General features: G+C 60.9%; 3 gene segments (V, D, J or C); all 3 read right to left on the minus strand.

Annotated features, from left to right (window-relative positions):
- On the minus strand, positions 1-19,723 carry LOC102163090. The segment is given in 13 exon segments: positions 1-494; positions 591-724; positions 2,418-2,741; positions 2,816-3,148; positions 3,236-3,559; positions 3,663-3,950; positions 7,523-7,584; positions 8,042-8,257; positions 8,552-8,638; positions 8,796-8,938; positions 9,733-9,972; positions 19,103-19,269; positions 19,609-19,723. Coding segments are annotated over 13 exon segments (2,517 nt in total).
- The window catches only part of LOC102165485, a 194,344-nt gene that overhangs the window by 12,285 nt on the left and 154,359 nt on the right, over positions 1-27,700 (minus strand).
- On the minus strand, positions 19,350-27,395 carry LOC110258347. The segment is given in 5 exon segments: positions 22,268-22,715; positions 22,808-23,134; positions 23,262-23,285; positions 23,586-23,879; positions 26,892-27,016. Coding segments are annotated over 5 exon segments (1,071 nt in total).

A 27,700-nucleotide genomic window follows, 5' to 3' on the forward strand; every position in this document is an offset into this window, starting at 1 on the left:
GCGGGCTGAGCCTGGGGAGGGAGGCCTGGCGGGGCTGGGCTGGCTTCGGACTCCGGAGCAGGGTGCACGGGGACCGTGGGCCGGCCTTGGCCTCTGAGCCCTCGCTTTGGCGGTGGGCTCTGAGTGTGGGCTGGACCGTGGGCCCGCGCTCTGTTTCGAGGGTGGTTCAGTGCGAATGGGTGGTCGGCACCCACGTCCAGCGGGGGTCTCTCTGCGGGGGAGCCACGCTCTTCTGGGAGTGGCCCCAAGTTGGGGGGGCGTGGGGGCTGTGATCGGAGGGGCCCCTTAGTGCCCTCGGCTTTGGGGCTGAGCTGGTGGTGGTGGCTGGGTCCCTGCCTCGGCCCAGGGCAGAGCAGGCTGCCCCAGGGTCACTCAGAGAGGCGGAGGGAGGAAGCGGATGCTGCTCCAGCCTAGGCAGCCGGCTCCTGGACGTTGGTGTAGTCATGGGAGGCTGGGGGCTGCTCCTGCAGGATGGCGGCCAGGACCCATTTCACCTGGGGGAGGGTGCTCGTGAGGGCTCTGCGCCCAGGCAAGGGGCTCTCCCTGTCTCTAGGTGCCCCGCCCGGCAGCAGAGCCGTCTGCGTGCCCACCTTGCAGAGGGTGATGGCAGCACCGTAGCTCACGCTGAGCAGGAAGAGCGTGGTGAAGACGAGGAGGCCCGTCCACATGGCCTCCAGCTCCTGGCTCTCGGCCTCCTCCGCACACAGGTCCTCCAGGGCCAGCTCTGCGGGCACCGGCTGGGCAGGCCCTGGCCGCGCGGCCAGGTGGGGGCGGTCAGTCCGGGCAACCTCAGGGAGCGGAGAGACCCAGGGCCCGGCGCCCTGACCCAGCCCCTCCCGTCCATCCCTCCAGGACTGGAGCCACCTGTCAGCCCTGGAGGGCTGGGGTTCGAAGTCCCTGAGCTGGCTGGGGGCTGTGTGGGGGCGGCCCTGGGCCTGGCCCGCTTGCCCCGCGTGGCTGGCGTTTCTTACCACTCTTCTCTGAGAGCTGGTCACCGCTGCTCAGCCGGCCCCTCAGGCCCCTCACCCTAGCTCTGCCCCCCCCCCCAGTCCCCTACCCCCAGCAGGCAGGGAGTCTCCCAGCCCCTGTTCACCGCAGAGCCTGGCCACGTGGCCAGCTAGGCCTCCTGGCCCTGTTCCCGCTCAGCTCCGCTCTCGCCGGCTGGGGGGGGCCCTGGCAGGGCCCTCAGGAGGGGTGTGGGCGCTGCAGCCCGACTCCCGGGACCCACGATGGCCCCTCGAGTCATCCCGTCATGAAGTGGGTGCCCTGAGGGCTGGGCCTGGCTGAGGGGACCTGTCCAGGCTGTGGGACCAGTGCTGCCCTGCCTTCCCGCCCCTCTTGCCCTGGGCGCCCCGCCACCTGGCCTCTGCTCTGGGCTTGTCTTCAGGGTGTCAGCTGTGTGTGCAGGTACTGTGGGTTCCTCTGCTGGGCAGCGTGTGTCCGGTTGTGCCTGAGTGCCTGTATGTCCATGGGTCATTGTGTGTCTGTGTCCGTACGTGTCCCTGTGCTTCAGTGTGTGTCTGTGTGTCCATCTGTCCATCTGGGAGGAGTCGGCCACAGGAGGTCGCCGAGCCGGGTGGAGCCCAGGGGCCCAGATGTGAGGGCAGGGTTGGGGAGTGGCCTGACCGTGGTACGTGAGACATGTGTCTGCCTGCAGGGCTGCCCCGGTTGGGCACTGACGGGGTTGCCGTGGGACATGGTGGGGGTGGAGGCTGAGCACTGGTGGACACGAGGGTGTGAAGGTGGGGTTGAGGCTGGGCGCTCCCTGCCCAGATCCACCCCGCGTGGAGTGAGCCTGAGCGGCAGCCAGGTGGAGCACTGGGTGCCGAGCCGGGCCTGGCGTGACCGCGGGGTGGGGTGGGCGTCAGAGTGGGCTCTGCGCCGGCCCTGCCTGTGTGGCGTTGGCCCACTTGCACCTGGCAGGTAAAGGTAGAGGAACCTGCGTGTTGGTGCTTGTGTCTGTGCTGGGGTCTGGTCTGCTCATTTCTCAGCCCAAAGGCCTGTGCGTGCAGCTGGGCCTGGGAGCTGGGGGCTTGTCTGTGTCCAGAGCGGCTGGCAGGAGGCTGGGGATGGGGGCTGAGGCCTCTGGGACTCCAGAGAGGCTGGGGTCTCTGTGGTCCCTCTCCCGGGGCTGCTCTCAGAACACTTTTGCATGGGCAGAACCCGTAATGGTGGCCGGGATGGGGCAGTGGTAGGTGGAGCCCTGTGCCTTCCCTTCCTCTGTGCCAAGACGCTCCTGTCTCACAACCCCGCAAACCCCTCAAGAATGGGCAGGCCCGGGGCTCTGAGCAGGCACTGGAGTGTTTATTGACATTGGAAGGTCTGGCCAGCCCCTCCCCTGTTCCAGCAGGATGGAGCCTTGGGCGGGGGTGAAGGGGGTTAGGGAGGCAAGAGGAGGGAAGGGGGGCATCATTTACCGGGGTTTTTGGACACCTCTTTCTGGAGGGTCCTAGAGCCGGGCAGTGCCTCGTGGATCACCTCGCAGGCAAATTTGTTCTGCTCCCAGTCGGACTGGCTGACCACCAGGCGGCTGTAGACGAAGAAGGAGGGGAGGGAGTCGCTGGCCTTGTGGGGCCTGGTGGTGGAGTGCCGGTCTGCCTGCACCGGGGCGTCGTTCCGCAGCCACAGCACAGAGATGTCCGCGGGAAAGAAGTTCTGGATCAGGCAGGTGAGGGTGAGCCTGCCCTTCTTGAGCTCGTCAGGGCTCCAGAGCACATAGACCTCGGGGGTCACGCGCTTGCCTGCAGGCAGATGTGGGGTCAGCGAGGCTCCGCCTGGGGGGCCCGCCCGCCCGCCGCCCTGGCCGGGGGCTCACCAGGGCCCTTGGAGATGGAGCGCAGGATGGGCTTGGGCAAGTCCGGGTGGGTCACGTTGCAATAGTAGGTCTCGCCCTCAATCCAGTCGCTGACATTCACCGGCAGTGTGGACGTGGCGCTGAACGTGCCGTTGAACTGGGGCTTGATGACGGGCGGGCCCGGAGGCGGGAGAATCACGCCCCCCTTGTTCTCCCTGGACCACAACAGGTTCACGTTCTCCGAGCTGGCCAGGTCCACCACCAGGCAGGTGAGCTTGGGCGACTTGTGGACGTACAGGTCGAGGGGCGTGGGCGGACTCAGGTAAGCGCTCACCCCACGGGGCTCGGACTCCGCTGTGTGTGGGAGGGGCTGTGTGAGGCCCAGCCTGCCCTCCCCTCTGAACCCCGGGCGTCTGGGGGTTGGCAGGGTGGGAGCCATACCTGTGCACCTGAGGGCGTGTTTTTCATAGATGAAGCCGTAATAGGAGACCTGGCAGGTGTACGTGATCTGAGACGCCCACTGGCCCTGCGTGATGTTGACCTCGCTGTAGGTGGAGGCCAGCTTGCCCTCCAGCTGGTCGGGGGCGGTGTACGAGAACAGGTTTCTATCCTCCTGCCCGTCCACCAGCCAGGTGACCTTCATTTTGCCGGGGGTGTAGCCGGAGATATAGCATCGGAGATGGATGGTGGCTTGGGCGTCACCGTGGGGGTCGCAGGAGGAGTAGAAGAACCTCAAGGAGGGGTCGGTGAAATTCTTGGTGCACCCTGGCGGCAGAGGCGGCGGGCGCGGGGTTGGCCTCCCTGTCCCTCCTGCCCAGCCTGCCCCTCCCCCTCTGCTGTCTCCAGGGCTGGCCCAGCCCTGGCTCACCTGTGATGGTCCGGATGGTGGTGTTTGCAGCGTGAGCCACACTGCAGGTGAGCTTCTGGTTGGTCCACTCGCCCAAGATGGTCACCTGGCTGGTGACCGTGTAGAGGCTGGAGCTCGAGTCTTGGACAGCAGGGAAGGTCAGGGTGCTACTATTCAGGGATCCTGTGTCCCAGGTCACGGTCACTGGCTCTGGGAAGTAGCCCCTGACCAGGCAGCCCAGCGTCTTGGAGGTGGCGCCGGTTTTGCAACAAGAAGTCAAGGGGTAGACCAGTGGGCCCTGGATGGAGGCTGTGGGGACAGGGCCAGGGTCAGCACTGGCCTCAGGACTGTCACTCACCATGCTAGGCTAACTGCTGACCTGGGGGGCCTGGGAGGGAGGCCTGTGGGGGGAGGGTGGTCCAGTGCAGGGGATGCTGGGACTTTTGCCGTAGGCGCAGGGAGCAGGCGGCTGGCTCTGGCCCTATCCTTACCTCCCTGTCCGCCCCGGGGTGCCCTCCAGTGAACTGCTCTGCCCCCATCAGAAGCAGTCGCCATCACTGCCCTTGGTCAGGACTCCTGCCCTTGGCCCTGAGTGGCTGGGCATGGGGCTCTTGAGTGGAGGTGCCAACCCACACCCTGAGGTGGAGGGTCCCCCTAGGAATCACCAGGCTTCTCCTCTGCCCCCTCCCCATGGACCCCACTGGGGATCAGGAACCCCGAAACCCCAGGAACCATCACGCTGTCCCTTCCTCTGCCACCCACAGACTTCATAAGGGCCTGGGCCTCCAGAAGCCCCGCTTCCCAGGAACCCCGAGTGTCCCTCTCCCACTCCAAACTCCCTAGGAGCTTGCTGTGGGCAGGTCCACCTGCCACCCACTGGGCCCTGTCCCTGTGTCTGTGGGTCAGTCCTTCAGGGCCCTGAGCTGCTCTGTCGGGGTTGTCCCTTTACCTCGTCCTTTTCCCCAACAGCCTGGCTCCCCTGGTGATTTCTCTGCCCTGCTGCACGTCCCCCCCACTGGGAGCCTGACTGCCACCCCCACCCCCGCTCCCTGAGCCCAACTACCGGCCCCGTGGAGAAAGGATGGAGACGCCCAGAGCTCCCCTCAGGCCCCCGCACCTCAAGCCCCAGCCGGCTTCTTTGGCTTCCACCCCTACCTGCATAGCCCCTGGCCCCAGAGCTCCAGACCCCAGCTGGTCCCGGCTCTGCTGCCTGGCTCTGCTGCCCAGCTCAGCTCTGCCTGCCCTGTTCCCTTCTGCCCATCCAGCCCGGCTGAGCACAACGCATCTGACCTTGCGCTAGAACAGCCGAGATAAACCAGCTCACAAGGCCGGCCCAGCCCTGCCTGTTGAGCTCGGCCCATTTCAGGTCAGCTTGGATCAAGACAACCTGCCTTGACCAGCCTGGCAAGGTTCAGCCCCCGGTCTCCTGTTTTCCCCAAAGTAACTCATCCTAGCCCAGTCAAGCAGAAAATGGTTCAGTTTAATTGAATGATTGAGCTCCCAAAGCTCCCAAAGCTGGCCAGGATAACTCAACCCCCCACTCCAACCTCAGCTGATTAGCTCAGCCCAGCTCAGCCCAGCGCAGCCCAGCGCAGCCCAGTGCAGCCCAGCTCAGCCCAGCTCAGCCCAGTGCAGCCTGGTTCAACCAGCTTAGCCCACCATAGCCCAGCTCAACCCTGGTCAGTTCCTCCCAGTTCAGCCCAGCCCAGCCCAGCCAAGCTCAGCCCAGTGCAACCCAGCTCAGCCCAGCCAGGCCAGCTCAATTCAGCCCAGCCCAGCTCAGTTCAGCCAGATTAGCCCAGGTCAGTTCAGCCCAGCTCAGCCCAATTCAGCCTAGCTCAGCTCAGTCCACCTCTGCCCAGTTCAGCCCAGCTCAACTCAGCTCAGCTTAGCTCATCCCAGTTCAGCCCAGCTCAGCTCAGCTCAGCCCAGTTCAGCACAGCCCAGCCCTGCCCAGTTTATCCCAGCTCAGCTCAATTCAGCCCAGCTCAGTCCAGCTCATCCCAGTTCAGCCCAGCTCAGCCCAGCTCAGCCCAGTTCAGCCTAGTTCAGAACAGCTCAGCCCAGTTCAGCCCAGCCCAGCCCAGTTCAGCCCAGTTCAGTACAGCTCAGCCCAGCTCAGTCCAGCCCAGCCCAGCCCAGTTCAGCCCAGTTCAGCCCAGTTCAGCCCAGCTCAGCCCAGTTCAGCCCCGCTCTGTCCTGCTCAGCCCAGTTCAGCCCAGCTCAGCCCAGTTCAGCCCCGCTCTGTCCTGCTCAGCCCAGTTCAGCCCAGCCCAGCCCAGTTCAGCCCAGCTCAGCCCAGTTCAGCCCAGTTCAGTACAGCTCAGCCCAGTTCAGCCCAGCCCAGCCCAGTTCAGCCCAGTTCAGTACAGCTCAGCCCAGCTCAGTCCAGCCCAGCCCAGCCCAGTTCAGCCCAGCTCTGTCCTGCTCAGCCCAGTTCAGCCCAGCTCTGTCCTGCTCAGCCCAGTTCAGCCCAGCTCAGCCCAGTTCAGCCCAGTTCAGTACAGCTCAGCCCAGTTCAGCCCAGCTCTGTCCTGCTCAGCCCAGTTCAGCCCAGCCCAGCCCAGTTCAGCCCAGCTCAGCCCAGTTCAGCCCAGTTCAGCCCAGTTCAGCCCAGCTCAGCCCAGTTCAGCCCATCCCAGCCCAGCTCAGCCCAGTTCAGCCCATCCCAGCCCAGTTCAGCCCCGCTCTGTCCTGCTCAGCCCAGTTCAGTACAGCTCTGTCCTGCTCAGCCCAGCTCAGCCCAGTTCAGCCTAGTTCAGAAGAGCTCAGCCCAGTTCAGAATAGCTCAGCCCAGTTCAGCCCAGTTCAGTACAGCTCTGTCCTGCTCAGCCCAGCCCAGCCCAGTTCAGCCCAGTTCAGCCCAGTTCAGAATAGCTCAGCCCAGTTCAGCCCAGCTCAGCCCAGTTCAGCCCAGTTCAGCCCAGTTCAGTACAGCCCAGCCCAGTTCAGCCCAGCTCTGTCCTGCTCAGCCCAGTTCAGCCCAGCTCTGTCCTGCTCAGCCCAGTTCAGCCCAGTTCAGTACAGCTCAGCCCAGTTCAGCCCAGCCCAGTCCAGTTCAGCCCAATTTAGTACAGCCCAGCCCAGTTCAGCCCAGCTCTGTCCTGCTCAGCCCGGCTCAGCCCAGTTCAATACAGCTCAGTCCAGTGCAACACAGCTCAAGCTGGTTCAGCTCAACGCAGTTCAGCCCAGTTCAGCTTAGCGCAGCTCAGCCCAGCTCAACCCAGCCCAGCCTTCCCAGCTTAACCCATTTCAGCCCAGTTCAACCCAATTCAGCCTGACTCAGCTCAGTTCAGCCCAGTGTCATCCCACTGAGCTACTCTGGTTTGGTCCTTCTCAACGGATCCCGGTCTCTTGTTTCAGCCCAACTAGGTTGAGCCAAGTGCAGTCCAGCGTGGGTCAGTCTAGGGCAGCTTAGGGCTGCCCAGCTGAGCCACCCTGGGATGGCCGAGACCAAAGCCCTGCTCAGCTGGAGCGGCTTGGTCCTGCCCCATCTCCCCAGATCAGCCTGGTCCAGGACAGCCCAGCTCGTGCCACCAGACCTCACTGAGACAGGATTTCTATAAACCCACTTCATCTGGCTCAGTCTAGCCAGCGTGGCCCCGATCACTGTGGCCCAGTCCAGCCCTGCCTGGCCCACCCTCGTCAGGCCAGTGTGGGCCAGCCAAGCCCAGGCCTGCCTGCCGTGGAGTCCAGGACAGGGACTGACCCTGCTGCTTTCCTCTTGGACCCTGGGCTGGTGGACAGTGACAGTCCTGGCTGGTTGCAGGCAGATCCACACCCAGCCCACTGTCCACACTCTGTGCGTGACCCCTGCCCCGGCCCAGAGGAGGGTCTTGGCTCCTTGGTCTTCTCCAGCTTGGCTCTGAGCACCCTCTCACCTCCCTGTGTGCCCACGCCGGGAAGGGACGGCTGAGCGACGTTGGTGACCAAGGAGCTCCGTCTACACCAGGTGGGCGGCCCAGGTGCCCTCTCCCAGCCGCAGCCTGGGCAGCTCTCCCCGGCGGAGGGGTACCTGAGGTGCCCATGTCAGGCGCCTGTGGCCGGCGTGGCCCATCCTGCCGGCCGTGGCCAGCTCAGGCGCCCTGGACGGCTCCCAGGTGAGGAGACTTGATCGTCATGATGGCTGTTATTTTTACGTCCAGAAACGGGGCCTGGAGAAGGGAGCTCTGCCTCAGTGCCCTCGGCTAAAAAGGGGGTGGGAACCCCCGGGGGCCCCGGCAGCCTTGGAAATTCCCTTTCTCTCAGTTCTTGGAAAGTCCATTGGGTGATGGCGGGTCTCAGGCAGGGCCCCTCTCTGTGGCCTTGTCCCCAGCTTCTGCCGCCTGGTTCATGGCCTCTCTCTCTCTCTCTCTCTCTCTCTCTCTCTCTCTCTCTCTCTCTCGATGCCACGGGCTGACGGGCTGTGCCGCGGGCACACAGTGTGGTCGCCATGGCCTGGGAAGCCAGAGGGCACCAGGCACTGTCTCCGCTGCCCCCGAGGCAGCCCCGCGAGGAAACGGTCATGGAGGAGCGTGGGGCCCCCTGAGGGCACGCCACCCCCATTCTGCATCGCGCTGCCCGGAGGAGTGGGCTGGGGCCAGCCCGGGGGTGGCTCTGTGTTGGAGCGTGTGGGGCTGTGGGGCCAGCTGGTGCAGGCAGGCTCCCCTCACGTCCTCCTGGTGCCCGTGTGCCGGCTTCCCAGTCACCGTCCTATGGCCGGGCTCGCATCAGGGCTGCGACTGAGCTGTGTGGCCAGTGAGGGCTGGCAGGGCCCCTGGGGAGGCTGGATGTGGCTGTGAACTTGTACCCACCAGAGCCCGGGGTGTGCCATGCCACGTCTGTGCTGTGGCATCCTCAGGAGCTGTGGTGCCCGCAGAGTGGCCTTCACAGGGGCGCCTGCGGATTTTGGCTCTGGTCTGTTCCACTACCTTGTGCTGAGCTGGATGCCGGGCTGAGTCTTGGCCTTGCCTTCTTGCTGCGGACGGGTCCTGCAGGCTTGTGTGTTTCCAGACCCCCTGCAGGCCAAGTGCACACACAGGGGAGGCCATGGGGATTTACCAGGCCAGTCCACCAGCAGGGGCTCCTGGGAAGGACCATGTGGTCTTTGAGGGGGTGACACCAGGACCCCGTTCCCTGCATCCAGGGAGAGATGGGCACTGTGGGGCCTGGCACCGTTGGAGGGAGGTCTGGGCTCCGTTGGGAGACCCCAGATGGCTGGGGTGAGCCCAGTGCACAGGGCCAGGGCCATGGAGGGCCCGGGGAGCCAGGGCCCAGCCTGACCTCTCTGCCCACGGGTAGTCCTGATCTGTGCCACCCTGCCGTGGGGACAGAGGCTGCGTGGGAGGTGGAGTGGGGAAAACCGAGTTTCCTGGAAGGACCCAAGATTATGAGAGAAACCCAGGGCTGCCAGAGCCCCAACTGGGAAGCCTCCCACCAGGCGGTGCCAGGCCTTGGGGCCTGCCCTGTGTGAGCATGCCGGGCTGGGGGCTTGGCCTCCCCCTGCTCATTCTGCCCAGTCGTGGGTGTTCAAGGCAGAGGCCTCGGTGCCCAGCCAGCCTCTCCCCCAGCAGCCGGGAGGTGCTGAGTTGCTGGGGCAAAGGAGGGGAGTCGGATGGGCCTCTCCAGCCTCGGGGCCCTGGGGTCCCGCAGCGTTGGAGGAGACTGGCTCTGGTCTCCCACTGAGCTCTGGGCACACACAGTCTCTGTCCTCTCTGGGGCTGTGGCCCTGCGCTGGCCTCTAGGAATTGCCCCCCGCCTTCCTCTTGCCCAGGGATGGGCCTGGCTACTCCCTCTCTGTCCCCTCCACCAGCAGGCACAGTCCCCTCGCCCTCCCTGCCTCCCTGTTCCCACCTTCACAGTGGTCCTGCCTGCAGCCTCTCCTGTGTCACCAGGGCCAGAGCCCAGCTCAGGGCCTAGCTGCCTGCTGTGGCCCCACAGTGCTGCCCCTTTACTTCAGTGACTTGGGACAGATTCTGCATCTAAACGGGGGCTGTCTCAGCTGGGTGCGTATATCTGTCAGTGCCATGTTTCTCAGAGTGCGTGTGCCCGTGGGTACGCACGTGTGTGTGTGTGTGTGTGTGTGTGTGTTCGGGAGAGGGTCTGCCCTCACAGCCCGCTCAGGGCCCTGCTGACTGAGGAGGGCTGGGGGCTGCGTGCGCAAGAACAGGGCTGCCGCTGAGTCTGCATGTGCTTGGATCGGGCAGGGCTGCCCCACAGGGCTGGAGGACGAGGCGCAGCCCAGGGTGGGGGCCTGGACCACGAAGGCCGAGTCTTCCTCTGGCTGCTCCTTAATGTCCGGCTCAGATGGGCCCAGAGCAGGATCCTGCGTGGTCAGGAGGCTCTCCAGGAGCTGGGGGGCTTGGGGATTGCAGGAGGTTAGGTGGGACCTGGCTGTATACCCTGGGAGGGGTGGGCTTTGAGCCAAGGCAGGGTGAAGCCCCCTCTGAGGCTGGGCCCCAGTGTAAGGACCTGGGGGGTCGCCAGGGGCAAGTGCAGGGTCTGGCCAGTGGCTGCTTAGAGGGAAGGCCCAGTTACGGATGGTTCTTAGACCTCCCTGACCAGGGTTTAGCTGGGCAGCAGCACTGGCCTCCATGTCCCTCAGACTCAGCCAGGGAATCACTGCCCTCAGGTCCCATGGTGGGGTCCAGGCCCCAGAGTTCTCCTGGACAGTGAGACCAGCTGACCCTTCGTTACCCTTGACTGTCGCCTCAAACACTGGCCGCAGGTGCTCCAGTCCCCCCACATGGCCTCGTTCCCCTGGGGCCAGCCTGCCCCACTGCCACCCGCCTCTTCCTGGGGCTGGCCTGCTGCCTCCCGGGCCTCCTGCCGTCCTCTCCACCAGGGAGGCCCTGCCTCCAGCTCCGTGTCTGCCTTCCCAGCGAGGAAGCCGCTGTCCTGTTCTCTGGGAAGGCTGCCACTCTGTAGGGCACAGCGGGTGTCTCTGCTTGCATCCCAGTGCCCCACTGCCAACGAGCTGGGGCACCTCTTCAGATACCTGGGAGCCGTCTGGACTTCTGTCTCTTTTTAAAAAAATTCGTTCATTCATTCATTCATGTTTTCCTCTTTTGGTTGCCCACAGCTCATGGAGTGCCTGGGCCAGGGACCATGTCTGCCACAGTTGCAACCTAAGCCACAGCTGTGGCAATGCTGGTTCCTTAATCTGCGGTGTGGGGCCGGGGATTGGATCTGGATCTTGGCGCTGCAGTGACCCTGCCATCCCGTATTACCACAGTAGGAACTCCTCCTCTTGTTATAAGTCACTGGACTTACAACCTTTCTGAAATCTAGTATGATCTAATCTCAAAATCCTTAACCTAATTACATTTGCCAAGCCCTGTATCCAGACACGGTCATGTGCTGAAGTTCTGGGTGGACGCACACCCCACCAGGTAGATGTTGCCAGCCGTGCTCCACCAGCCTAGGCTTGTCCACCTCCTGTCAGCTTTAGAGTTGGCCTTTCAACTGTAAGTGTTTAATCCTAACAGGCTCTGACGTGGCTCAAGCTTTCCCGCTGCCTGATGGCACCACACTCAGCGAAGACCGGGTTCCTAGGAGAAATCGGGCTGTTTCTGAGCGCTCTCCTCTTCCTCGGGTCTAGTAGTTTGAGCACGAGTACCATCCTTTTCAGTTATTACGTTTGTATGTGTTAACACTCAGGGGATAGTCTCCCTGAAATCCCTTGTTTTTGCTTTTATTTTTCAAAATGGTCTAAGCTGTAAGTGGATCTCACAGACAGACAGAAAGACAAACAAACAAACAATCCCAACCCACAGGAATCTCATTGGGAGTAACTGCTTTTGTTAAGTTGGTTTTGCATGGAAATCTTGCTGACTTTCTTGTTAGTTCCCAGAGGCTGCTGATTCTGTCATTTTCTCTTGGAAACGACCACGTCATCTGCAAATAATGTCTATTTTACACCTTCTCTTTCAGTCTTAACAGCCCTGTTTCTTTTTCTTGTCATGTAGCTGTGGCTAGGACCTCCGATAATCTGTTAAATGACCATTTTTCAAACCATTTTGACCATAGTCCTTATAAAAAAGTATTTTCTGTGATAATCCAGTGCACACAACCTATTATTTACATATAACACATGTAATACATATACTTATGTCACTAAAACACACTTGTCATGAAAATTTTTAACTTTGTTATGTAGAGTGCATGGAGTTTTCTCCTCTGTTTTTGTTGATTGAAACAGACTGGCTGAGACTCTCTGATTTGGTTTCCCAATCCACAGCGAGTCCAATCACATATCTGAAAAGTACTGCAGAAGCTCTGACAGCGGTGACAGGCACCCTCGCTGTGTCCCTGACTTTATGGGAGCACTGTTAAAGTTTATCCATTAGGTGTGTTCATTGTAGCTTTATTCTTTCTTACCTTCTTTTGGGTTAAAAACAGCACTTCTTAATATTCCATTCTACTTTCTCTATTGACTTTTAATTTATTTTTTTATGGCTGCACCCAAACAGGGCATATGGAAGTTCCTGGGCCAGGGATTGAATCCGAGCTGCAGCTGCCACAGCTCCGGCAATGCCAGATCCTTTAACCCACTGTGCCTGGCCAAAGATCGAACTTGTGCCTCCACAGGGACCTGAGCTGCTGCAGTCAGATTTTTAACCCACTGCTCCACAGCAGGAACTCTGTCTATAGATGTTTTAGATAAGCCTCTTTGCATTATGATGTCTGTGCCTATAGTGTACATCCTGAAGTTATCACAGTGAATTTGGATTTAATATCTTACTGCTTCAAATAAATTATTAGAACCTCGAGAAAGTATTGTTTCCTTTATGAATTTGTACTTTGTGCTATTGTTGTATACTTGGTGTCTATACATGTTATAAATAAACTCCATTAACCCAGCTGTAGTCTTTACTTTAGGCAATCATCCTTTTTTTTTTTTTATTAAGAAAGTAAGGGAAAAAAGACGATTTTTCCACTTGCACATTTGCCACCTCTGATGCTCCCCTTTCCACCCTGTAGACCTGAGTTTCCATGGGGTGTCATTTCCTTTCAGCACAGAGAGTCTCTGCTAAGGTAGGTATTGCCACAAAGCTTCTCTATTAGGACACGCTTTCCCTAGTCCTCTTGCTCAAGGTTACGGGAAAGGCAGGAAAGCCTCTCCTTTACTGCAGACCCGTTTGAAATAAACTTCCTCAGTTTTCGTGTAACTGCCAATACATATTACATGTCCGTTTGGAGAGATGTTTTCTCTGTAAACAGGATTCTGGGAGGAAGCCTTCCTCCTTCTATTGTTTCCCGGTCACCATTTTTTTTGTCTGATAAGATGTCAGATGTAACTTGTCCCTGTGTGTACATGTCATTTCTCTGGCTGTTGTCACAACCTCTTTTCACTTTGGTTTCAATTTCCATGATTCCCTCGATTCATTGTTAGGAACTGGGTGGCCTTCTTCAATCTGTAAACTGGTATCTCTGCCACATTGGGAAACCCTAGGTTTTTGTTTCTTCAAAGACTTTTTCTGCCCCATTCTCACTTGTCCCCCTCTGGAACTCCAATATCACGTATTTTCAAGTGCTTCATAGTGTCCTATAGGACATGGAATCTCTTTTCATTTTTTTCCCCAGTATTTTACTTTCTGTTCTTTGGATTGAATTTAAATTTTTATTGATACATAAAATATAGGTAGTGTGTCATATCTATATAACGTGCAGTTGTATTTTACACACGTAGCACATTAGAATACCTGTAGTACATACAGAATGCCTATGTCCTGAAATACAGTTTTCTGGCCTTTCTCATGCCTTCTCCAATCTGCTGTTAGGCTCATCAAGTGATTTAAAAAATTCGGAACTGTACTCTGCAGTTCTAGCATTTTTATTTGGTTCTCGTAAGAAGTTTAAAATCTTCTGCAGAGATTAGCTGCTCACTCCTTATGAGCACACCCTCCTTTAAACTGGAACATACTTTGCGAGCTGCTTTGATGCCCTTTCCTGATAACGGGCACGAGTCTGGGTCCTTTGAGGACTGCTCTCCATTGATTACCTTGTATCTTGACTATGGGTCACATTTCCTTCTTCTCTTTTTTTTTTTTTTTTTTGCAGATTTAGCAGTTTTTGGATGTACACTGGGTGTTGTGGTTGAAATGCAGTACAGACTATGGATTTTGCACTCTTCCTCACAAAAGTATCAATTCTTTTTTTTGTCTTTTTGCCTTTTCTTGGGCTGCTCCCGTGGCATGTGTGTGGAGGTTCCCAGGCCAGGGGTCCAATCGGAGATGTAGCCCCCGGCCTACGCCAGAGCCACAGCAATGCGGGATCCGAGCTGCGTCTGCGACCTACACCACAGCACACGGCAACGCCGGATCCTCAACCCACTGAACAAGGTCAGGGATTAAACCCGAAACCTCATGGTTCCTCGTCGGATTCGTTAACCACTGCGCCACGACGGGAACTCCAAAAGTATCAATTCTATGTCAGAAGGAGTTAGCTTGACTGGACTTCAAAACCTCTCTGCCATGGCACCACTGCTGTGGTTGGCAGTAGCTAAAATCGCAGTTCTTTCAACCTCTTGGCTGGTGTTCTTTCCCCAGGCCCTTTGGCGTTTTCCCTACACATGCACAGGTAAAGGGAGAGTCAAGGATTTGGGTGGAGTTTACATATAGAACTTGAGGGTCCCCTTTTGTGGCTCGGAGCCTCCTTTTAGGCACGGTTCTCCTTAATTTGTAGGCTTTTGTTTTGTTTTTGTTTTTGAACCTCTAATGAAAGTAAAAAACGAATGCAAAAGAACACAATGTTGAAAACTTAGTGTGAATGTGAGTCTCACTGGATGTTCAAATCTGATATAGTGCACATTTCGTTCAGACTATTTCATCTTTTTACTCACTCAGATCACTTATACTTGCTATAAAGCATTGGCAACAAAATTCTTCAGATTCACATCTTTGGGCTACATTGCTTCTAAAGATACAGATTTCCAGTTTAAGAGAAGAAAATACTTCTTGTTTGCGCATGATTGAGTATATTTGAAAGAATCAATGGCTGCTTTCATCTAATAACTTCTGGTTTTTGATAAAACGCTGACGTTGTCACTGAAAAGGCGTGTCACGGAGCTGATCATTTTCGTTTTCAGAAAATGGAGAAGGGGTCACTGCAAAGTCCAGAATGGTCCCATTTTCTTTTAAACAAAATTCCCCTAAAGCAATTCTGCTACAGTAACCTGTAATTGACTCCAGGATCTTTTCCTCAAAACAAGCCCAAACTGCAACAAGACCCATCCCTCAAGTGGCCAGCAGCCGCCAGAGCCCCCGTGTCCCGTCCCGCTGACCACGGGCTGCTGTTCTAGAGGGGTCTTCTCATCAAGCCACTTACGCAGAACGGAAAACAACCAAAACATTTAAACTGCACAATACAAAAAGGTAAATTTGTAAGCAAAAATGACGAGTTTCCTAAACCCACAAAACTGGGGTTTATGCCAAAGGCCCAGGGCTCAGTGGAGGGCACCACAAAGCAACTTCACAACCACTGAAAGAAATTATTGCTGAATTTCGCCTCCATGCAGCCCTGAAATGGAGAACCCTCTGGAACACCTCATATGTTAAAAATAAATATTTAAGAGAATGCGAGGCTCAGATTGGTTTTCACAGACTTTGCACTTGAAGTTGAAGACCCAGGACTTGCAACCTGGGTCTCACGTGGTCTGTGCCAGTCACTGAATACACTGTGCTCACCGCGGCTTGGAGGATTTAGAAGCACCAGATGTTTCATGCAGTGACACACGCACTCTTCTTTTTACAAGGCATTCGCAGATCGCAAACCCCGCAGGGCTGTGGAAAAAAAGCTGTCATTTCTGTTCTGGAGTCACGAGGAAACAAGACCCAAGTCTGGCTCCGACAGACACGCGGCAGACAGGGGCTCCTCCCGGGCGATTCGGGATTCCGGATAAACTTCACAAACACGGAGGGAAAATGCCAACAAACCACAGTGCAAGACGGTGACCGCGCGTGGCCTCTGCTCTCAGGAAGACTGTCCCCTCGCCGGAATGAAGAGCCCGGCGGTGCGCTGCACTACAAACGTGCGGCCGCGTGAGCACGGCCCCGCCGAGCTGGCCGCCACCACCGCGGCTCTCTTTTTTACACAATCCTATTTAAAAATCTTTTGGATGAGTCGTCTTCCTGTTGGCCCACACCTCCTCTTTGTAAAAGCACCATTGAGCTACCCCCTGGGGGCTGAGACAGACCCGAGCTGGTGCTGAGGCTTGAGTTCAAGGCTTTGAAATGCAGTGACTTGCTTTTAGTAACAAATGAAACCCAAGCCTCGGGCCCCTGCGCTCAGTGGCTCCAGAGCAGGCTCCCCGGCCGCGGCGGCAAGGCCACGGCCCCACGTGGCGGTCCTTCTTTCCACCTGGCTACTCTAAACAGGCGAAGTTTTGTCCAGGGTCCCTCGCACAGTCAGCCCGATCTAAAGAGAAGATGGAGACAGACAGACCGTCGTGGTCGCAACCCTGCAGCAGACTCCCTTTTCCAGTCTGGCTTCGGGATCCGCGGGTCTGAAGGACTCAACCACTCTGTGGCTTTTCAGGAACACCCTGGTGAAGCCGTCGGTTTTAAGCCACAGTCTGGAGCAGTTCTTGAAGCGCAGTCCTGCATCCTGTGACCTGACCCCTCCAGCAGGTGTGACCGCAGATCCTGCTTGCATTCTAGCTGCGCCGGCGGCAGGACTGGGGTGCACCCTCAGACAAATCTTTCAAGGGGACTGTCTTCTCCTGTGTCTACTTGCTCTCGGCCCCTCACCAATGCCTTTATTTCAAACAGTTGTTCCAGGGCTCGTCACTGCGATTTTCAAGGAGTTAGTCCGGCCCAAGTTAGTCCTCGCCACTGCCGGGGCTGCAGGCCCTTTCTCTGGCGGGGTCTTTCATTTTCATTTCCCCCATAACCAGTGTGGTTCCTTTCCAATGTCCAAGAGCTGTTTGGGCATCTTTTGTGAGACACCTGTTGAAGCATCTTGCCTATTCTCTACTGAATCATTTGGTTTTTCTAATTGATTTGCAGGAGTTTCCTATACATTCTGGATCTGTTTGACGGCTGTACATGTGTGTAGGAGAAATTGTATAAAAGAGTTTGAAGTGGATCGAAAGCTTACTTCTTGTGTCTTCATGGACAGCAAGGCCCTGTCTTGCAGTCCCTTCAAGGTTGTCTGATTCCGTGGGGCTCCACGCGTTCCATGCCTTTGAGTTACTTCCCCACTCTGTAGGCTGTGGATAATGGAGAGCCATGCAAATTCTCTTCTTTGAAGGAAAGTGATGCTTCCCTGCCTTCCATTTATAATCTATAGACTCCTTTCAGCAGCCTTTGTTCCACGGTAGACAGGTAGGACGTTGAATTCCACTCTGAACTGATGGATTGGTGTGTTGAGTAAAACTGGGAAATGTATTCCTCATGCCTCGACGGGCGCCGCCCCATCACATCGCGCCTCGAAACCCGTCCTTCGGCCTGTCGCTCTCTTCTCCCACGTGGCCCCACGTGGCCGTGTGCAGGACCTTCTGTGGCCGGGAGGCGGGAGACCGGGTGTTGGCCGCAGACCCGAGGCAGCCGCACCTCAGGGCGCTCTCCTGGGATCCCGATCCTGCAGGAGCTGCAGACTGAGCTGTATTTCCTGTCGTGGGGCCTCCGTGCCAGCTTCCCACTCATAGCCCTGCTCACGACCGTGCCCGCATCACTGTGGCGTGATTTCCTCAGTGCCTTCCTGTTCCCTGGACGCTCGCCTCCTTGAGGTCCAGAGGCCACGTCTGCCACTCTCCGTGGGTACTCAGTGCCCAGTGGTGACGGCAGAGTTGCCCTCGGGGACGCGGGTGTCCCCAGATGCATCTTCACAGAGCTTCCCGGGCCCCGTGTCTCTGGCCTTCTTCAGGCGTGGGGACATCTCGGGCAGCCTGCCCCTGAGGCCGGGGACCAGGACCGGAGCAGGAGTCTTTCTAAGAGGTTGTGTGGGCCGCGGGTGAGAAGACGTAGATGCCTGCCTGGTGTCCCCCCACAGGCAGGGGTCCCTCAGTCGGGTGGGGTCCCACGTGGGAGGGCTCCCACAGGCGGGGGTCCAATAGGCCAGGGTCCCCCAGGCCGGGGTTCTTTTTCTTTCTACCACTTTCTTCAATGGTAAGATCGCGACAGGGACCCCTGCCCCTTGGGCGCTGTGAGCACAGAGGGAAGTGAAGCCCTTGTGAGCGGGAGTCTCACGTGCCCGCTCAGCTGGGCCACTCAGGGTGAGCTTCGTCTGCTGTGCAGGGATTGGAATGCGGTTAAGAGCTACAATGCATGGGCCTAAGGAAGGAAGGGGACCCTCCACAGTGTCCACTCGCCCACCAGCTGAAGGCGTCAGGAACAAAACTGATTCCCTGAAGAGGAAGAAATTCTGCCTCAAGACGGCAGGACATGCTCCTGCCTGAGTTCCCACTTGCTGGCCCCCCAGGGCGCGTACTTGCCAGCCAAGTCCCTGCAAGCATGAGAGCCAGCTCCTAGAGAGAAGTCCTGCAGTCTCCGTCTGCGTGGCTGTTTCTCTAACCTCAATACCTGTAACTGGCCTTAGCTATATTTATAGCTCTATCTAGACGTGTACGTATATGCATTTTTAGCTCTATCGTAGGTATGTGCTACAGTGGTACCTCATCTTCTTCCTATTGCTACCTACCTATCTATCTACCTACCTACCTCTCTATCTATCAATCATCTATTTCTTGAGAACTCTGGCTAAAATTGTCCCTGAAAACCTGCACAGCAAGGGTTGTTGCTGCATTTGCACTTGCTGCAGAGTTGGTGTCCAGTGGTGGCAGTTGAGCATGTGCTCAGTTGGCAGCTTTGGCTTGGTGGGGCTGTGCTAACAGCCCCCAGGTGGGTGGGTTTCGACGTCAGGCCGTGTTTCCCTCACTGCCCGACCTGCTGCCGTTTGTCTGGCTTCTCTGTTCTGGGACCAGGCCAGAGGAGCAGGAGCTTCTGGGAATGTGCCATTCTCGGAGCGGAGGGGACAGTGCAGTGGCGGCTCTTGCCGTGGATACCCCGTGGATGCCCTGCGGCTACTGCAGGCCCAAAGGGAGGTGTGGACCCTCTTCCCAAGGAACAGGAGCCAGAGAGAGGTGGGTCCTGAGCTGGGAGGACAGCCATTAACGTGCCCCCAGGATGAGAACAGCACTGAGAAGCCCAAACCAGCTGCCTGAGAGCCCACATGCCGGCTGGGTCCTGGGCACTGTGCCTTCAGGGTCTGCCTGTGTCCCATGGCACTGTTGGCCCCTTGCCTGGTCTGGTCCTCCTCACGCCTTGCCTTGGGCAAGCTCTTGAACCCTAGTTGGCCTGTCCCCCTGCCCTGGACTGCAACAGCCACATTTGAAAGGAGTCTGGGATCTGCAGGGGAGGTTCGACAGGTACCTCCCGTCACACACATTCAGTCCCCTCCTCCTTGGAGCGAGTGGTACCTGCGAGCTCCCTGCAGTGCTGCCTCCCGGGCTGCGGCCTCATGTCACCCCAGGAAGACCTAACTCTCAGCTCTGAGTTGGTGCAGTTTGTCCGGCGACCCCACTGGCTGCGGTGTTTGCGACAGCAGCACAGGCTGATGACACAGCCAACACATGCGAGTTGCTTGTGGCCCCGCCAGGCCCCAGGCTGGCCGCTGTGCCCAGGAGGCTTGGGGGCGGTGGGGGGAAACGCTGGGGGGGGAGGTGGGGGGAGGGCGGCCAGGTTGGGATTCGGGGGGAGGCGGGTGACACAGGCAGAGGTCCCAGTGAGCTGAGGGGTTGTAAAAGTGGTTTATTGCTGTGAAAAATGAGAGCAACAGTGAGGAGAGTGCCTGGGCTCCAGACACTCACCAAGGAGAAAGAGCGACCACAGCTCGGCGGATGAGCCTTCCCTCCCAGTCCCGAGGCTGCTCCCCGGATGCCGTGAACCCACTTGGGGTTCCCGCAGAGACAGGGCGGGAGAGTCCGTTCTGGGGCGGCCTTGGGGGTCCGGGGCCTGGGGCTCGCTCCTGGGGGTTCTTCACCTCTCACCCAGGCCCCGGGGCAGGCAGAAGGATCTCCTGCTGGATGGACGGATGGTCCGATAGACGTGACTCAGGCCGTGGACCTCGGGATGGGCTGGCTGCCCTGAATCCCGGGTGGCCATGCCACCCCAGCCTGTGTCCAGCGATGGCCCATCCTGCCTGCGGGGGTCTGAGTCAGCGGGACCCCCTCCAGGAGGCCTGTCTGGCGGCACCTCACGGCCTCCCTGGGCAGGGCCGCTCTGTCCCCACCGGGGCTCCTGCCATGGCCTCGGGCCCAGGTCCTCCTCCCTCGAGTGCCCTGGGCTGGAGGTGACCTGAGCGCCTGTTGGTGGCCCGTCTGGGAACTTCCCTGCTGGGAGATGCTGGCGTTGGGGGCAGCTGTTCCCACTCCAGGCTGTGACACAGGAGCCTCCTCTTGGGGACCCTGCCTCTGGAGCCCGGTCTGGACGGGGTCCACAGGGAGCCCGGGCCCTGTCCCGTCAGCCGCTGGACGCCGGTCTCCTCGTGGACGGCTGGACCTGCTCGCTGAGCCGGGCGTTCCTGGTGAGGACACGTGGCCCCGGCGGTGTCCCGTGGCTCTGGCGGGGGCTGGTGGTGGTGGGTGTCCATCAAGTCAGGTCGGGGCCCGAGCTGCTGCCCACTCGGGCTTCCGAGGGGCGGTGGGGGTGCGGGGCGCCTTCTGAGGGGGCCGCGATGCCCAAGGGCAGAGGTGCGGGCGAGGTGGCCGAGAGCCAGAGGTGGGCGAGGTCAGAGGGCGGAGGCAGGCCTGGCGCAGGCGGAGCAGCTTGAGCTGACGGACGCGGTCCTGTCGGGTCTGGGGCGGCCCTGGCTGCCCTGGAGGGCGCCCTAGGCCCCCTGCCCGATCATGTTTCTGTAGTCGGGGACAATGGTCCGCTTCAGCTCCACCACCGACGAGAAGATCCACTTCACCTGCAGGGCGCACGGGGTGAGGGCGGCCCGGGCCGCACGTGGACCGCCCCCCAGGGTCCGCCTGCCAGCCCCGCGGTCCCCGACAGCCACCGTGTCCCGGAGAGGACCAGAGGCCAGGGCGGGTACAGGGAGGGGCCGTCACAGTGACAGCGTGGCCACAGGGAGGGCCAGGGAGGGGCCGGCAGGGGGCTCCGGGGCACGGGTGACAGCGGGGCTGGCCCGCTCACCTTGAAGAGCGTCACGGTGGCGCTGTAGCACACGCTGAGCAGGAAGAGCGTGATGAAGATGGAGATGGTGGTCCAGAGCCCGTCCAGCTCCCCGTCCTGGGCGTCGGCACAGCTCTCCTCCAGGAGCAGTTCTGCACGGGGAGGGGTGGTCAGTGCTGTGCCAGCCCGCGGGGCCTGGGGTGGCTCCAGGTGGGGGACCCCCCGGCTGAGCTCAGTGCCTGGCCCCGGCCCCGGCCCCCCAGTCCTGCATCCTGGGCTGAGTCTCAGCCTGGCCAGGGATGTCCTGCCCCCTCTCCTCTGGTGGGGGCCCCCGAGCATGGGGACCGTCTGGGAGGGGGTGTCCTGACCGTGCAGGCCAGTGGCTCAGGCCCCGCCCTCTCTCCGAGGGGGCCAGGCCCGGAGGGTGGAAGGTCAGCCGAGCAGGGGCCCGGTGGGCTCTGGCCCAGGGAAGGGCCGAGACGGCCTTGGGGTGTGTGTCCCCGGGCCGCGGGGGCGGCTGTGCTGGGGACAAGCGGGCTGGGGATTTCTGCTTGTTCCGGAGGGGGCGTAGGTGCCAGGGGAAGAGCGGGGCCGGGCGTCGGAGCGGGTCCGTGTGGTCTAGTGTGCCAGTGTGGCTGAGCAGCCCGTGGGGCCTCGGGGGATGGGGCCGGGCTGGTGTCCCCGGTGAGGGTGTGTGAGACCCAGCTCCATGCTCTGGTCTGTGAGGGCCCGGGGGTGTACACATGTGTGCGTGGGTAGGTGTGTGTGTGCCCGGGTGTGTGTGTATGTGGATGCAGGCGGTGGGCGGGTGTGCTGGGAGGTGGGGGCGGCGTGCATGCGTGTGCGAGAGCCCGGGTGTGCGAGTGGAGGAAGGCGGTGGGGTGGGGGGGGCTGGGCAGCTCGGTGGGAGGGGCTTGATATCAGTGGGTCTGGGCTCCACTCCTGGGGGTGTCTGGGACTGTCCCTCCCCTGGACACTCTGGGCTGCCTACCTCTGCCCCTGTGGGACACAGGGGTGAGTGTTGCCACGAGTGCCCAGGCCTGGCCCCCTGCGGGGACCAGCAGGGCAGAGCCCCGTGGCCTGAGGCGGGGTGGGGGCCTGATGTCGGGTGTTTGCGGGAGGAGCAGGGCCGTCCCCACCCTGTGGGCACAGGAGACCCAGGGGACAGGCAACCTGGGGACAAGGACGGGCCGCTGCCCCTGAGCTTGGGCTTGGACAGAGGCGGGACGACCTGGGCAGTCATTTCCCCGAGGGGGCCTGGAGGGCTTCTCCCGTCCGTCCACACACAGCAGCCGGAGCAGGTGTGCCAGGAGGGCAGCCCGCAGGAGAGGCCGCCTCAGGCAAAGCTCCCTCCTTTGCCTCGGGCAGCCCCCAGGGGGCCTGTTCAGACCCCCACCGACCGTGTCTGGCCCAGGTGGGACCTCTCCCCCCGACGCCACAGGGACGCCTCTGGCCCAGAGCCTGTCCTGTCCCTGGCCCCGCGGGTGGCGCCTGCACTGGGGTTCTGCCTCGGAAAGAACCATGACAGCATTGCGGGTGCTAGAGGGCGTTGGGTGCTTTATTTCATGCTGGCCCGGGACGTATGTACACAGCGCTGGGGCTCAGGCGAGCTCGTGGGACCCGAGAGCACGTGGGGTGCAGCGGGTGGCTCATTTACCCTGAGTCTTGGAGACGGACTTCTGGGTGTAGTGGTTGTGCAGAGCCTCGTGCATCACCGCACACTGGAATGGGTCTCCACGCTGCCAGCTGGCCTTGTCCACCGCGAGCTTGCTGTACAGGAAGTAGGTCCCGTCCACGTCCTGCTGGGGCGGGGTGGTGCGGTAATTGCCCTCTGGCTCCGGCTGTCCGTTGCTCTTCCACTCGACATCGATGTCAGGTGGGTAGAAGCCAGTGACCAGGCAGGTTATGCTGACTTTGCTCCTGGACAGCTCCTCGGCGGATGGGGACAGGGTGTACACCTGCGGCTCCCGGCTCGGCCCTGTGAAGCCAGGCACCTCTGTTAGCATGATGGTCCCCCCAGGTGGCCCCACAGGTCCCTCTCCGCCTGCCCCCCTTGCCCCCCTTGCCCACCTTTGGCCTTGGAGATGATCCTTGTGATGGGGGCTGGGAGGTCTTTGTTGTTGACCTTGCACTCGAACTCCTTCCCCTTCAGCCAGTCCTCGTGCTGGATGGGCAGGACGCTGACCACACGGTAGGTGCTGTTGAACTGCGCCTCCTTTGGCCTCGTCTGGGCCGTGTGCACCTCTACACCGTCCACATACCAGGAGAACTGGACCTCCGGGTTCTCCTGGCTCACATCAACCACCACGCACGTGACCTGGGGTGTCCGGGAGATCATGAGGGTGTCCTTGGGTTTTGGAGGGAAGATGAAGGCCGAGGGCCCGGGCCCTTCACAGGCTGGTGGGGGAGACAGAGTGCGGGTCAGCTCGTGGCCTGGGGTCCTCCTGGGCACCTGTCCCCCCTCGGGCCGAACCTGGGCTCAGGCTACCTCCTTGGGGAGGAGGGCGAGGCCCGAGTTTCTTACCTGGGCATATGGGACATGGTCGTCCTGAGGAGAGAACACACAGAGTCACTGAGGGTGGGGAGGGTCCAGGGTTGGGCTCAGGTCAGGGTCAGGTCTTGGTACATCCCAGAGCAGCTCGTGCTGCTGGGGGCCCAGGGCCGGGGGAGGGGTCCCGCCTGTGCCCACCCTGGCCTCTCCGAAGTGCCGAGTTGACCCCTCCCTGAGCCTGGGCCTGCAGGTGAAGGGGACAGAGGTGAGCGGCCCTGACACCCTGGTGGGGTGGTCTCTCGGCAGGAAGGCTGACCTCAGCCCGTCTACACACCTGCCCCCAGCCCAGGCACTCACCAACACACAGGTCCACCTTGGTGGTGGTGGCCGGGTGGTTGACATTGCACGTGAAGCACTTTCTGGACGAGCTCCTGGCCGGCACAGTCACCATGCTGCTGAGGGAGTAGAGCCCTGACGGCTGCAGGACGGATGGGAAGGTGTGCACGCCACTGGTCAGGGCGCCCGAGTTCCAGGTCACGGTCACTGGCTCGGGGAAGTAGCTTGAGGCCAGGCAGCCCAAGGCCACGTTAGGGCCAGACGTGTCCCTGCCGCAGGGGGCCAGAGGGTAGACCGATGGGGCCGTCTTGGGGGCTGGAAGAGAGGAGGCTGCGTGACCGCCAGGGCCTTATTCCTTGTGGGGCGGGCAGCGAATCGGGCCCCGAGAACAGCAGGGCCGCTGCGCCCAGCACCCACTTGCTTCCAGAAAGTCCGCAGACCAGCCGCCCAGCTCGCTGCCATTGCAGCTGCAGGTTCTGGGCGCAGCTGCCTGGTCAGAGCTGGGTGACCGCCTGGATGAGAGCCCGCCAGGGCCCAGAGCCCCTGTGGGTGCCTGGCCCGACCAGCGGGTGGCCTGTGTTCCTGGCCAGCTTCTGCTGGTCCCCTGAGGCCACCGTCCTGCTTCCCCAGCCTGGCAGGGACACTGCCACCCACTGCCACCCACTGCCCATGCTCTGCTCCTGGCCCCTGGTCCTGGCCTGCTGTTTGCTCTCCAGGCCCCGTTCCTCTGGGTCAGCTCTGCAGTCAAGGCCCGTGCGCGTTGGTCCCTGGCACCAACATGCCCCTTTCCCTGGGCGAGGGGAGGTAGTCTCCTCCGAGGCCCCTCCCCTGCCATCCCTCCGGCCCTGGCCCAGGCTCCAAATCTGGGCCTCTGGGCCCACCGGTCCCTCCTCCACCGGGGCTCCTGGCTTGGCCCTGAGCTCACCCGAGGCAGCTTTCCCCAGAGCCCCGGCCCCTGCAGCCCAGCTCTGGGCCTCCCAGCTGCCTGCTGAGGCCAGAGCCCTCCCTCTGCTCCTGCCCTTCCCGCTGCCAGCCTGCCTGGCAGCACTGCTGCAGCCGAGCCCTGCCCCTGGCCTTCCTCTCCCACGGGGCGCCAGCACCCCATGCGCCCCTGCCCGGTTGGGCCGGTCCTCTCCCCCCTGTTCTGTTCAGCCATTGCCTGCTTCCCCAGCTCAGGCCCAGATGAGCCCCTCGACCCCCCGACCATGTGCACTGCCCTGTGCCGCTGTTCTCACTTAGGACTCCAGCTGTCCTGTCCTATGTCCCCTCACTTTGTTCGACCAGGGCTGGGGCCCATGGGCCCGAGCCCTGTGGCCCATGGTGTCTGTTCAGGCCTGCCCCTGTCTCCAGAGTCCTGGCGACCTTCCGCCCAGGGGTCCACTTTCCAGCCTGGCTAGCCCTGCACCAGCTCATCCCTCCAGCCTGGACTCCCCTGAGCTTAGCCTCTCTGCTGCTGCCCCTGCCCTGTCCTGCATTCCTCCAGCCCCTTCTCACCTGCCCAAGCTCCACCTGCTCCCAGGAGGTGCCAGGGCTGCTCCCTGCGGTCCATGCCCCTGCTTACCTGCCCGAGCTCTACCAGCTTGCGGGGGCCCCCAGGTTTGCCCCTGCATTCCACCCCTGTTCACCTGTACAAGCTTAATCACTTCCCAATAGCTCCAGGTTTAGCCCCCTGCCCTATGAGCCCCTGTTCACCTGCCCAAGCTCTACCTGCTCCCAGGAACTCCAGGTTCATCCACTGCCCTCTCAGCTCGTGCTCACCAGCCCAAATCTACCTGCTCGCAGGAGCTCCCATTGGTGTTCCCTGCCCTTCTAGCCCCTCCTCACCTGCACAAGCTCTACCTGATCCAGGATCTCTCAGGACTGCCTCCTGTCCTTGCAGCCCCTGCTCACCTGCACAAGCTCGTCTTGGTTCAAGAAGTTCCAGGTTCAACTGTTTCCTCCCAGCTTCTGCTCACCTGCCCTAACTCTACCTGCTCACAGGAGGTCTCAGGACTACCCCCTGCCCTCCCAGCCCCTGCTCACCTGCACAAGCTCTACCTCTTCCAAGGAGCTGCCAGGACTGCTCCCTGCCCTCCCACCCCCTGCTCAACCACACAAGCTGCGCCTGCTCCCAAGACCTCCAGGGGAAGCCCCTGCCCTCTGAGCCCCTGCTCAGCTCCCCAAGCTCAACCGCCTCCAGGAGCTCGAGGTTCAGCCCCCTGCCCTCCCAGCTTCTGCTCACCTGCCCGAGCTCTACCTGCTCCCAGGAGGTCCCATGACTGTCCCCTGCCCTCCCAGACCCTGCTCACCTGCCCAAGCTCTACCTTGTCTCAGAAGCTCCAGGTGCGGCCCCTGCCCTCCCAGCCCACGCTCACCTGCACAAGCTCGTCCTGGTTCAAGAAGCTCCAGGTTCAACTGGTTCCTCCCAGCTTCTGCTCACCTGCCCTAGCTCTACCTGCTCACAGGAGGTCCCAGGACTGCCCCCTGCACACCCAGCCCAAGTTCACCTGCACAACCTTTACCTGCTCTCAGGAACTCCAGGCTCTTCCCCCTGCTCTCCAACCCCTGCTCACCTGCCCAAGCTCTCCGTGACCCAGGAGCTCCAGGTAACTCCCCTCTGGCCTGCCAGCCCCCTGCTCACCTGCACCAGCTCTATGTGTTCCCAGCAGCTCTAAGGACAGCTATTCCGCCCTTCCGGTTCCCTGCTCACCTGCAGCCTACCTGCCCCTTTCCCTGGGGCTCCTGGGCCTCAGCATCTCCACCCCGCTTCCGGCCCCCGAACCCTCAGCTTGTCTAGCTCCACTCCTGGCTTCCTTTCTTTCCCAGGGCTGGCCTTTGTTCCCGGAGCCCTGGGTGCCCACCCTCTCTGGGTAGCGTCCCCCTGGCAGAGCCTCTGTCCCACCTGGTCCCCTCCCGGAGGGGCTCCTGACCCTTCTGAGCTCACCCTCTTCTCTCCGTGACCACCCTTGGAGCCTGTCTGGTCCCTGGTTCCCTCTAGTTGCTGGCTCAGCTGCACTGGCGCCCAGCTCCCAGCCCCTGGCTCCCGCTCCTGCCCTCAGGCCCCTGGCTCCCGTCAGCCCTCCTGCGGCCTGTGGAGCTTTAGGCTCAGTCCCTGTGCTGCCAGCTCTGGGCACACAGGAGCCCGGCCCGCCCTGCCTGCTCTGCTCCCGGCTCACCTGCTGCCCGTGGCCCTGGATCCCTCCCCGGGACCCGACAGTTACTGCTTTCATACCTGCCCTGGGGCTCAAGCGGGCTCCGGCAGCCGGGACAGGACCCTGCAACCCCAGGTGACCTCTTTGTCCCCTGTGCTATGTCCGTCTCTTCCCTGGGTCCTCCGCCCAGACCCACCTGTCCATCCTGGCCTCGTCCTCAGCCCCTGCCCAGCCCTGTGCCTCCAGCAACCTGGCCGAGCAGATCCCTCAGGCCTCTGACCCCAGCCCATCATGTTCCGCAGAGGCCTGGCGGCCCCACCGACCTCCTCTGGCCTCTGAGGCACCACCTCTGTTGGCGTGGGCGTGCCCCTGCCAGGGCTCCCTGGTCCCTGTGCTGGGCGGGCGACATGACCCACGTGCAGGCTGTGTTCCCTGGGCTGGGTCGGCTGCAGCCCTGCTGTGGGGTCTCCGCTCCTCGTCCCCCCACAGCTGCCCCTGCCCCTGGTCTTCGTGAACCCCACGCACCGAGTGTGGGGGCCGAGGAGGTGGCTCCCCTGCTGCCCCGGGCTCCGGGCCCCTCCTGCTCTGGCCCCAGGTGCAAGTGGCTCCTTGTGTCTGTGCTCTGTGCCTGCAGCCCTGCTTCCTTGGGTGGGTGTTGGGTCCCTGGAGGCATGACCTCCCTGCCCACAGCCCTGCACACTAAGAATGGGATTGAAACTGGGTGGCCTGGCTGCTTCCTGGAATTCCCTTTCCTTCTGTGTGGTTTCTGTCCCAGAGGGCCTGGGGGAGTCCAGACAGTGCCCTGGCGGCTCATGTGGGTGTGTGGGGTGGGTGAGTGGTGCCTGGGACCCAGGGGAGGGCGTGGGAACCCAGGCCGTTATGGTTCTCTACGTCCCACTGGGCTTATGCTGCCTTGCCCACCACAGCCCAGGTGCCAGGCCCCTCGTGTGAGCCCTTGGCCTCTTGGCCCTGGTGGGCACCCCTTCTGCCCCCATGAGCATGTGG

The sequence above is a fragment of the Sus scrofa genome, unplaced genomic scaffold (genome assembly GCF_000003025.6).
Source record: "Sus scrofa isolate TJ Tabasco breed Duroc unplaced genomic scaffold, Sscrofa11.1 Contig1914, whole genome shotgun sequence".
NCBI lineage: Eukaryota > Metazoa > Chordata > Mammalia > Artiodactyla > Suidae > Sus > Sus scrofa.